Raw genomic sequence first — 12314 nt, 5'->3', positions numbered from 1 at the left:
AAAATAACGTGTTTATAGTACATTTATAAGAAGTAGAACACTAGAATAGTTTAGGGAATCATTAATGTTAATAAACTCATTTATACAATAGGTATTTAGAAGCTATGTGTAAAATAGAAGGCTAATATAAACCATTAGATGGTTATACAAAGATGAATAAATTGAAAGATTTTTAAAAATAAACAATTAAATCCATCTTCAGTTGAAACTGTTATTAATTATTTCTGTAGTTTTGTGCCTATCAAATTAATCAGGGAATTCAAGAACCCAACCCACCATTTCACTCACAGAGATAAAGATCGAAGGACAAAATGAAAAGGAAAATAATAGAGGAATTTCCAAACAAGCTTTGTCAGATTTTCTTTCTCAGATATTTATATAAATGTTTTGGTTTTTGTGACTCAAGAGAACTCTAGGGGAAGGAAAAAGTCACAAAGACTACACTACACAGGACTTAAAACACAGGCTCTCAAAAAATCCCAGCTTTGCCTGAGGTCTTTCACATTAAAGTTTTTTTTTATTTTTATTTTACCAAAGCACTGCTAACTTTTTAATAGATTGGTCAGAAGGTGTTGATTAATTTTCTATAACAGTATGACAGGTTTATATTAATGCACTTGTTCTAATACATCACGGTTTCTGTAGTAACAAGTTACATGGATATTCACATAAATACATTTTTGAAAGAGAGACCTTTATTTAACATTTATGGAAGGAGTCTCCAGTGTCAGAGGTTTGTAACAGTCAGAGGTAAAGTTTCCACCTTCTGGTCTTATTAACTTCGAGAGAGAGAGAGAGAGAGAGAGAGAGAGAGAGAAGCTGTTTATTGCTGCTTTAATGTTCTGTTTAACTGTTAACAAGAATTAACATCACAGACATTCAACAACATTAAATAAAACTATAAACAGATAAAAGTACGATGTGTCATTCTTTAATAAATAAAAATCTATTTAAAAATTGTTCTGTGATATAAGAGGAAATAAAAAATTGCAATAGTTGGCAAATTTCTGCGGTGTAAGAGGAATAAAACACTTCAACATGTATGCTTGGCTTCAGCACTCTGAGGGTTTTCCTATAGCAGCACATCCCTGTATGTTTTACTCCTTACATTAACGAATGAAATTCCTGGGAATTGAAATAATAACTCTGTGTGACATTTGATCATGATTTGCAACGTTAACACAATATTGTACTTCCGCCCTTTTTAAAAAAACAAAGAAACAAAACATTATTCCTCATTTGGTTCAGGACTGCTCTTTCCACCATGTTTTTAAAGCTTCATGGACCTCTCAGCAACATGATGTGTTTTCAAATTTGTCCAAAATAATGAGCTAGAAGACTTTCTGTAATAAGTGATAATTAACATTCAGTTGATTAACTCATTAACATTTGAGTTCAAGTTCCTGGGTTGATGAAGTGGTAACTGACATGTTAGCAGCGCCCCCATGTGGCCAAAGCAGGATGCCATGTGAGGATGTGACGTGAGATGGATTCAGGTGCTTATGGGAGACACACACATTAAAAAAGCTCCACATGTGAATGTAAGCAGTTTACTGTCACTTCTGCAGGTGAGGATCGAGGTGGACATTAACATTAATATTTGTTTCCTTGAAATAATGATCTAAAAGCTGAGTAATACCTCCCTCTGTTACAACAGGCTTACAACATGATGAACACTTTAATTAATCCTATCATGACAGATCCTTGTCTTTGGCCTGTGAGTGTGTATAAGATCTGTGCTTTATAAATATTGTGAACAGTGCCACAATATTGTATTATTTTTATTGTCTACTGTCTATTTAAGCGTTAAATGTTTTCCTGTGTTTCCCATTTTTAGTGTTTTTGTCTTCTCTACTTTAATCGTACCCTGTTGTTTATTGTATTGTATTGTGCTTTTATAATGTATTAACTCCATTTTTGTTTTCAACCAGAGACTCAGGAATCAATCGAGAATAACGATCCCCTAATCAAGTAGTGACCTGATTCAAAAGAGTCCAAGAGAACAAAATTGGCTGTACTGTGTGGGTGGGAGGGGGATACACTCTCTCGCCTGTCAATCACAGCGACCCTACACGTCTGTGAGCTCAGGCATGTGGAATCCTCCGAGTGTGTTACATCGCCCCGTGACGCAGCATGAGCAGCGTCTCAATACAATTAATACTTTTGCTCCTTTCAGGAAATAACATAATCACAAAGCAAAATATATGTGAGTTGTACAGATGATTAGACTGTTTTCCACTGGCTTCTTTAATTTCTATAAAGCGCAGTAATAAAGCTGATAAGACATCTCTGCTGCTGAAAAAGATAACTGATGAAGTAGCTATATGATTGCCTCTTGTCATAAGGTGAAAGAGGTATAATTTTCTGTTAAATGGTTATTTTTGGATGGATGTGTTTTGTGTTTCTGTATTCCCCTGCTGAAAATTTAATTAAAAAAGCTTCAGGTGTCTCGGAGGACCCTGGGTTGGTAGCTGTGGGATGATGGAGAGAGCTGGTTGGTGGGTAGGAATTGGCCGAGACTAAATTAGAGAGAAAAATCAGGGGAAAAAAACCAATAGTGACCTTGCTGAGATCCATGCAAACATAGTCCAGGACAGGAAAACCTGTTTTTAAGAACTGCATATAGCAGAAAGTGTCAAAATATCACTTTCACTTTTTTTTTTTAAATCTCAGACTGCCACAGATATGTCCAAATAGCAACGTTTACGGATAAATCATTTCTGATTTTCCTATTATGGTGTATCATCACATACAGTACATGCTGTTTATTAATGATATATCTCTACAAAAAATAATACAAAACAAAATTATATTATTTAATAAAACATAAAAAAAAAAAATAACACAACAGGCCAAACCAGTCGGGATCCAAGGTGGCCTTTTTTCTTTTTTAAAAGTTTATTTATTGACTGATTTTATAATGAGTATAACGTTGATAACCGGATGATACATGACCAGATGTTGTGGATGTGATGTTATGATGGAGGATCTTGAGAAACAGTCTAGATTGGATACAATCCAGCAGACTGTTAGCTGGTTATGGTTCCATTTTTCCATCTGACCCCCTGACCATGAAATATTATAAAAGATTTACTAAAACGTCAAATAAAAAGCGACCTCCTTACATCACAGCCTGATTAAATAAAGAGATAAACCTCACTGCTTTGGATTCGGCCAACCTCAAAATTTGATTAACCTAATTTCACAGTCTGTAAAGCAGCCAGAGGAATCATATAAACAGTGTCCCCCACCCATAAAAGAAATACACAGTCCACATGATGAAAGACAGCTGTGAGGCAGGACCGACTCGTCCACTCTGACATCAGCGGCTGCACCTCTGGGAGGGCAGGTGTCAGTCTCACAGCCTCAGTGTGAGAAACCTCTGCCAAAGTCAATAAACACCACATTCCTCCCTAACACAAGTACTTCCCTCTCCTCCTAATCTGCTTTTAGATTCATATCTGTAAGCGTGACTCATATCTGTCAGTCATCTGGAGGAGGAGAAGAAAAACCGGAATGAATGCGCCACATAAAAGCAGCTTTTAGAGAAAGATTTACGAGCAATACCCACATTCAGGATGTTCTTTGCAACGTTGAAACCCTGGTGGTTAGATGATCAGTTCCTGCTAGTCTTCGTCTAAATATAGTACTTTACATTTATTCATGAGGGAGACACTTTAATCTGATGCAACCATAAATCTGAGCTGTTCAATGTTAAGGGACTTCTGAACTCTGTGTCTTTAAAGAAACATTTGCTTTGACTGGATAATGTCTATGATTATTTTACTCACATTACGTTTCCATGACGATACAGTGATGCTTATGTGTTATCTCTCCTTGTGGCTTCCTGAGATCGTCTGGATCTCACCTTGATACTGTAGATTTATGCTGCTGTAATCTTAAAGACTGTCCTTTCGCTCATCCCAGGACTCTCACTCTCAATCTGCTCAACATCCTTTCAATACACATGTTCTACTACATCTGTATACTGCAATGATTTATAATCCCACCCAGGTTTCGTTTTGACTCCTCTCCTGGGTTGTTCCTCACGTCGTCTCTACTGTTGTTTCGTTTTAGGAAACAGGGCTGGTCCAAATGTTTCGGAATGAAGTGAATCTTTTACACAAACACAAAAAGAGCGGAGAGGATGATGCAGGGACTAATAACTTATTGCCTAATGACAGAGAGATGAGATCACAAGATGTTACCATTTTACCATTTAACACAGCCATAGTGACAGGTGGGTGAGCCACATTAAACACGTGACATAAATTAGAGAAATGGTACGTTAAATCTGTAGTTGCAAAAGTAAAAATGTCCAATGTTCTCACCCGTTCTTCTACTGCTACATTAGACCTGATACACATTCGTGAAACCTATTTGCAATAAACAATGCAAAATAAAATAAGAGGTTTTCATTTGACTCGCCCTCATACTATACTGTATAATTGATTGACGTGTTTCAAATAAGTTCATTTGTATGAATTAACTCTTGCTGTCTGTATATCCTTTGTGAGATAATAAAATGAGTTTAATCCTCAGACTGGGATGATTTCTACGACATGAAAGAGCTGAGAAATGTATACAATGCCAGAATCTTTCACACTGAATGGACGACCTCCTAAAGTATTTTTCTTTTGCACGTATTTTGCTCCTTAAAATTCAATTAAACAGGTTCATTCGCACAACAGAAAAAGATCACATTACAGCAACAGTATATGTAGTTTTATTTTTACATTGGCATAAATAAAGAGTTAAGTCTCACCTTCTTTGTCATGACGTACGCCACGTGAACCCGAAAATGACACTGCTTTTAATTTCTAACGACGTCCACACTGGCAATAAGGAACAAAGGAACAAAACACTTCACAGAATACAGAGTCTCACATTATTAGTCTTACGAAAATGCAAAACACAATGTTTATCTTAATGAACTGTACATCACTTCATCATCAACTTTATACTATATATTCATCAGTCCTACATCTTGGCGTCTCTTCTTGTGTCAGAAGAGCCCAAAAAAGTCCAACAATTTACTCAAAACTTGGCCTTTTGTAAAATCTTCCAACATATTTTCCCTCATAGACAGAATTTGGTGTATTTGGGTCCAGGCACAGAACCTGCCACATGATAATCACAGTCTATTATAACTGAGAAGTAACACAGTTACTTTGGGATTCACTAACAAATAAAAAATCATGGAAACTAATGACAGTCCCTGTTAAGAAAAATCTCTGGAAAGAAAGCCGAGTGATCGGTAGTGCACACATAGCATGTTCACTAATCACTGTCATTCCAGTTATCGCAGTTGTCGGGCAGAATGAATGAGAATGCATAAAACTTTTAAAGGGCCAAGAAGCAGAAACACGGTACACTGAGAACCAAGGATTTCATTTGAAGAAAAATTGCTTCAAATTGCTTCACAGACACATAAGATTTAGATTATATATATTAAAAAAACCAACAAACTAGAGACCCGAGTGAATGTGTTACAGAAGACAAGAAATTATGACCAAATAAAGAAAGGCAAGATGTCTTCTGGCGTGAGAACCCAAGGTGTACGTCACAATTACATTATTATATACCTTAAATATTTATGGTACAAGACAACATCTACAGTATTATAGTTTAAGGGAAATGAGAAACCCTGACCTAAATTTTAACATTTAACATACAAGCTACGTTTGGCACAAAAACTGATGCTGTTCTTGACAATGCAGTCAGAATGTCTGACGTATCGGATCTGTTCTAATTACAATGGGCCAAATTCGCGTTTCTGTAGACAAAATGTAGACATATTCCACTATGCTATAAGTTATTATATTGGTCTCAATGTCTAACACCTCGGAGCTTAGATAACCAGTTAAAGAATGTAAAATTTAGTTAATGGTTGATTTGGCGTAGTAGCAGTAATCACTTTGTCATGTCACAATGACTTTGGGGGTACTGGAGACATTTCTTAACACAAAACATGAAATGAAATAGTAGATATTTCTGAAAGCAACGTCAAGACAATAATTTACACAACATATCGGTAGGAAGAGGACAACATACAGCACGATATCTGTGAGGAAATACGACGCCGTCAAGGACACACAGCAATGGAACGCTACATATTTGGTTCCTCTTTCAGGAATGTCTTTTGCTTCAGCCACGAAATTTCACCAGCTAAACGCTCATGTACCTTTGAAATGGAAAGTACTACATAACTCACACGTAACCCAGGCCTGATTTTCATTCCATCTAATCTAAGACTAGGACTGAGAGCTGTAATAGCAGGTCTCAATGTAGTGGCAGCACAATGGAAAAACTTCTCATCCCGAGCGAGACGCATCTTGTGTCACAGTTTAGTGTCAAGTCACAGACAGCAGTGGAATCCAGCAGCTGCTGGAGTTACGAGGAGGACACTTTGTGGTTGAACACTGAACAGAAAATAGTTATCCAACACGGGTTTTGTGTTTTCATCTGTGACTTATTTATGGCTCTGAACTCTTGTTTGTCTTCATAAAGTGAGTGGTGTCAGTGAGAAAGAGTGACGTCAGTAAAAGTCTGCTGCTAGCCGTAGTCTTTTCTTCACCCGGTCGCGTAAGAACGTCATTAAACTGCCGAGTCGTCGTGAAAAGGAGCGGTGGCTAAGTCAGCCAGTGTATCTGAGGAGAAGTACGACTTTCACTGTTCGTTTGTGGATCGTTTGGGTTCAGTAGCCATTGTCCGTTGACTCTTAGAGCGCTGACAGGTCAATGCGATTAGCTGAGTTGGTGCTTTTGTCCCACGTGTTCATTCTTGTCGGGCTCACGCCCCCTCTGTTACCGTTCATCTGTCAGAGAGAAAAACCACAGTCACAGTCAACACACTGATATGCAACATCAGTCTGCTTCACCTCACACACTTCATCGTGTAAGGAATAAAACACTTGCGGACGTGCTGTTATAGGAAAATAATCAATGACGATGCTGGTGCAATTATTACATATTATAATATTACAATTATTAATAAAGTGTTTTATTCCTCTTATAGTACAGCTATTTGTCAACTATTATAATGCTAAATTTAGTCAAAATTACATACTTTTAACCATTATATAATATTTATATTTAATGTCATGGAATGCCCACGACACCAGTTAGTTCCTGTTATCACTTATGTTATAGCAGCTATAACCAGTCGTTCCCTCACCAGCCTCTCTTTTTTCACTCTCTTGCAGTTAATAAGAAAAAAAAATGCAGCTTTTCATGTTACCGAGAAACCGCAAAGTGTAAACTCCTCCGTCCTGATGATTTTCCAATGACAGATTGTCCGGTGACAGAGCACTGACACTGGAGACTCCTTCCATAAACTTTAGATAAATGTCTCCTCCCAGAAAACTTAACACCATGTCAATAATCATACGTTTGTACAACAATCATAATCCGATCTTTTTATATTTGTTTTTTTTTAATTTGTCTTAGATTATGTAGAGCATCCGCTATACAAGCGCCTGCGAATGAGGTGTTACTATAGGAAATAATCATTTATTATTTACAATTTATTATAACGAGCACATTAATATAAACCTGTTATATAAAGTACAGCCAGCACCATGCTACAGACAGACGTATTAGAAAAAGAAATGCTAGAATTAAAAAATGATATAAAGTAATGCTACGTGTATAGATGGTATGCAATTAATTTTATAGCACAAACTTCATATTAAGTACATCTCACTAAATTTGATATTTTAAAATTTGCAGATCATATTCTTTTCTACATTGCATAATAAATTGATGTGACATGCCTGGTTTTGCATGGATTACAAGCTCGTATATTTTATATATATTTAATACTTGCATGCCACCTGCTCACACTTTGGCCCGCCTGCACACTCAAATTAATTCACAGATTAACAGGTTTAGTCATGAAAGATATTTCATAACATTTAAAATGGCAAATTTTTTATTTATTTATTTATTTTATAAAGGCTTATCTAAAGAGTGACGCTTTATACTCAGGAGCTACTCACAATGTCTGAATTGAAAGGCTTAACGTTGATGTTGCGGATGGAGCTGCTGGTCAGAGACCACACTTTGGTCTTGTGCTTGAAAGCAGCTCTGACCTGAGAAAAGACAATAAAGTCTGATTAAAGATCATCAACATGTAGAACATCTGTGTTGCTTAAAAAGAAATGAGAATACAATAAGTATACAAGTAACACTGGATCATCATTTCAGAAGTAGTCTAATGTACCAGACTCAAGGTTTGCTCTTGTCTCCATGTGACAGAAAGTTTCTAAGGTAAAGAAAAATGCACAGTGCACTTATCTTGTGATAAGCCACAGAAACACAAGACAACGTGGCCTGATTTTGTGGGTGGTGGCGCTTGTTTAGTGCTTAAGTTTCCGAAACTAGTGATCGGAAGACTGTGACATCAAATCCCCGGACTGCATGAGAATATGGAGCTATTTTGCTGTCGAAAGAAATCATTAGCATATGCCATGATGAGATCATAATTCGATAAGCTGCAACTACAATTACGTAATTAGATTCAACCGCAATCAAGAGTATAATTCGCGTATTTATAATGTTACAACGTCATCACAGTTTGCGTACCTACACTTTTTATAGCTCATTTACGAATCGCCAGTTACAGTGCCAAGAGACATTTTTAAACTCTCACTAAAACATCTCATTACTGTAGTTAAAGTTTTGATCCATGCGGATAGAAAAGTTACGTATTTATGAATAACAGATGGATTTGTGACAAAATTGTGCTGCATCATTGAACATATTACTTTTGACATTTTGCCTTTCAGGAAGGCTTTTGTCACGACTGGTCTGTTTTAAAGCATCTGAATAAATGAATAAATATAAATATCTCACTATAAATCTATGAGAGAAGAGTAAGATTTAAAACCGGTGCTCAGAGTAATGTGTGTTATTGTTCTTTTTTCGATTTTTTGAGTCAGACACCACAGTGGTCAGCTAATTTAAAAAATCATTTAATTATTTCTCACCAAATGCTTCACCACAGGGTGTCAGTGTGACACTCTCCACTGCTTTATGCAACATCTACAGCGTATCAATGTTGTACACACCACTCCTACTCTTTATCTATTCCCAAGCGATCAGCGCAGCTATGACCTACTCACAGCTGCACAAACAGTCCGAATCTCACCTCTGAGTTTAGCAGACAGTGAAAGAGGAAGATGAAGAAGCCCTGCGAGAACAAAAAAACAAAAGAGATGAGAAGATAAGTAAAAGGATAACTATATGCTAAACATTCCTGCAATCATTTCCATCCAAATGATTTAGAAACTATTTTCATAAGCTGCGAAAACACATTACTGGGTGTAATCATTCAGAAGGACATACAAAGATCATTTTTTGGTCATTAGTCTAATGGTGTGAAAAGTGCAAAAAGACCTGCAGAGAGTTGAAAACCGCAAACATATACTGGAAGAGGAAGGATTGATCGTTCACAGCCAAAACGCCAAACGTCCACGAGATGCCCAGGATAGGCAAGAGGACTGCTACTGCTTTAGCAGTGAGCCTGTGCACACACACGCACACACACACACACACAGAATTAAATCCTTGCCCTTGTTGTCTGTGTAATATACTTGATAAACGCTTAAGGCCAATTCCAGCATTATTTACATAACACTTAAACTCATATTGATTAGGAATGAGACTTAGATTTAGAACGCAGACCAACATTCACAAATAAGATGCTCATTTCCACATTAACCATAAATAAGACTTATGAGCATCATGGATGTGATATCTCACGAACGGACAGTTTTGGGAGACTCTGACTTTTAAAAATACAAATAAGCAAAATGTTTTAAAGTATGGTTTTGAAACTATTGGTTGTTTCTGTGTATAAAATTCTGGGGAAGTTGTAGCATTATGGTTGTGACACTCCGTATAGACTGTAGAGATCACACAGCTACATGGTTAACTGTTGTACACAAGAAGTGAAATAGCGCTCACAACGTAATATTTCTTCCAAGGTAAGCTTCACATTCCTTTAATTACATTTTTTTCTGTAAATTCAGTAATTATATATTCGTTTGATATAAATGTGGATTCCAGGAAGACCAGCTGCTGTGATGTCGGGCAAAAAATGGATATCTTATTAATAATAATAACAATAATAATAATAATAATAATAATAATAATAATATTGATAAAACAGTAATAACACTATAAAACGTTGAGGCCCTGATTTACTCAAGACTTGCACGTGTAATACCGTGTAAAACTGATAACACCTGCGAAAAAAACACGGAAGCATTCTTATCAAGATTACGCTTTATTATCACAAAATCATCAGAAAGTTTTTTATAAACAGAAAGTGCACTCTTTTATTTAGTACATATTGTATTTGGAGCAGTTTTTGTGATTCTTCTCTGTCAATACGAGTGTACTGGATGCACACTGGAGTGTTTTTGAAAATCTGAACAAATTCAAAATGAATATATTGGTTCCTCTCTCTACTTTGGATGTAACATAATTCACACAATTATTTTTTGTGACTCATGTGTGAGTCCAATTTATCCCAGTCCATATGCAAATTAGCGGATGTTATTTGCCAGCTCATAAATATGATTGCTGTACATTTGACATCCTTGAACTGCCACAGAGAGCAAAATATTTTCTATAGTGTCTGAAGACTGTGGATACTCACTTGACAGAGTTAGCATCTCCTTGCACTTTGTAGTTCTCTGCACTGATTCTGGAGATGATCCTCGTCACAGCAATGAGGATACCAATATTCACCTGAAACGCACAGTTAAGTTTCATTTTTGTTGAGATTTTAGGCTCAGAACTAAATAAAGTATTGCATTTGATTTGTAATAGTTGCCACTGATCCAATTAGTGCATTAATGTCTGTAGACGGCTGTGTTGTATTAATAAGTTTTATACAACAGTGCTGTTGAGAGAGAGAGTGATAGAAAGTGAGACAGAGAAATAGAGAGAAAGAGAGAGAGAGAGAGAGAGAGAAAGAGAGAGAGAAAGAGAGAGTGAGAGATAGAGAGAGAAAGAGAGAGAGAGAGAGAGAGAGAGAGAGAGATGCTGGTGAGGGAGTGACTATTTATAGCAGCAATGATGCAGGTCAGAACAGGAACTAACTTGTCTCTCAGATGTTCCAACATTAAATCTAACTATAAACCGCTAAAATGTGCGATGTGTTGCTCATTAATAATTTAAAAGATTGTAATCGTTGGTAAACTGCTGTCGTATAAGCAGAATAACACACTCCAGACCATGCTGTTATATGAAAATTATGCACTTTGGCGGTGAGGTGGCACTCAGCTTACGCCTCATGACGCATCACACCCCCACGGCACGCATTATTAACAGCACTGTCTGTCGTGTTATTCCTTACTCATGGAAGGAGTCTCCAGCGTCAGCACTTTGTAACAGTCGGTAAGTTTTCTGCCATGTTTTTTTGTCTCATTAACTTTAAGAAAATGAAGCTTGTGCAAGAAAGACCTACAGCTGCTAGAAAGTGATTACAGGAACTAACTTGATGTTCCACAACATTAAATGCAACTATAAATGGTTAAAAAGCACAATGTATTGTTTATTAATACTTTGGCATGTGCTGTTAGGAGAAATTAATCAACTTTAGAGTGGTAACAGTATCTATGTGTTGTGTCTGATCGTATCACACCATCCCAGCATGGACTATTTTTCCTATAACAGCATTCCCCTTTGTGTTTTACTCCTTTATTATCATAAATACGTAAATATGTAAAGCACTTTCATCACACACATGCAATTACACAGTCACAGCTAAAGATAGAAAGGGCCGAGTGTGTGAATGTACGACTGCGCTCACACTTACTATAATGACAAACAGAGCAGGAGCCACGAACGCCCATATAGCGCCGTTCTTCAGAGACAGCCAGCAGCTGGAGGGCAAGAGCAGCGACAGAGAAAGACAAAACACTCAGATCTAAACACTTTCACGTCCATTTATCTCCTCAGTTTAATATACACACTGCAACACTAAGGAGAACGTTCTGACACTATTAAATCTGCACCATGGAAAAATGTTATATTTGTTGTTCCTGTATATGATATTGTGTAATGTATTAACAATAGCTTTTGCTATTTTTACCCAACACATGACGCTGTATCTAGCTAATACTTGTTTGGCTGACATGAAGAGAACTTTGAAGCAGTTAAGCCTTCTGCCTTAGATATTAGATACTTTCCATCTCCCGTCTCTAAAACATACGCTGATCAACAAAGCCACACAAATGCCATAGATATACGATTAAAATACACATAAATCTAAACACTTTTACATCTATTTATCGCTGCTTT

The 12314-nt window shown here is 36.7% G+C and overlaps 1 protein-coding gene across 6 annotated transcripts in view; it reads right to left on the bottom strand.

The window, feature by feature from the left end:
* Nucleotides 1-4710: 4710 nt before the first annotated feature.
* adgrd1 (adhesion G protein-coupled receptor D1) overlaps nt 4711-12314 on the bottom strand; it is a 52887-nt gene continuing 45283 nt past the window's right edge. For all 6 annotated transcript variants that reach the window (XM_026945890.3, XM_026945892.3, XM_026945893.3 and 3 more), the window contains 6 exons: nt 11830-11896; nt 10666-10757; nt 9399-9525; nt 9151-9192; nt 8000-8092; nt 4711-6817 (listed from right to left, as the gene is read on the bottom strand). In XM_026945890.3, the coding sequence (XP_026801691.1) occupies nt 6722-6817; nt 8000-8092; nt 9151-9192; nt 9399-9525; nt 10666-10757; nt 11830-11896 (517 nt within the window). In that variant the 3' untranslated portion in view covers nt 4711-6721. The remainder of the gene's footprint in view (nt 6818-7999; nt 8093-9150; nt 9193-9398; nt 9526-10665; nt 10758-11829; nt 11897-12314) is intronic.

Source organism: Pangasianodon hypophthalmus, chromosome 8 (genome assembly GCF_027358585.1).
Source record: "Pangasianodon hypophthalmus isolate fPanHyp1 chromosome 8, fPanHyp1.pri, whole genome shotgun sequence".
NCBI classification, from domain to species: Eukaryota; Metazoa; Chordata; class Actinopteri; order Siluriformes; family Pangasiidae; genus Pangasianodon; species Pangasianodon hypophthalmus.
This window is presented reverse-complemented; position numbering and strand designations above follow the sequence as displayed.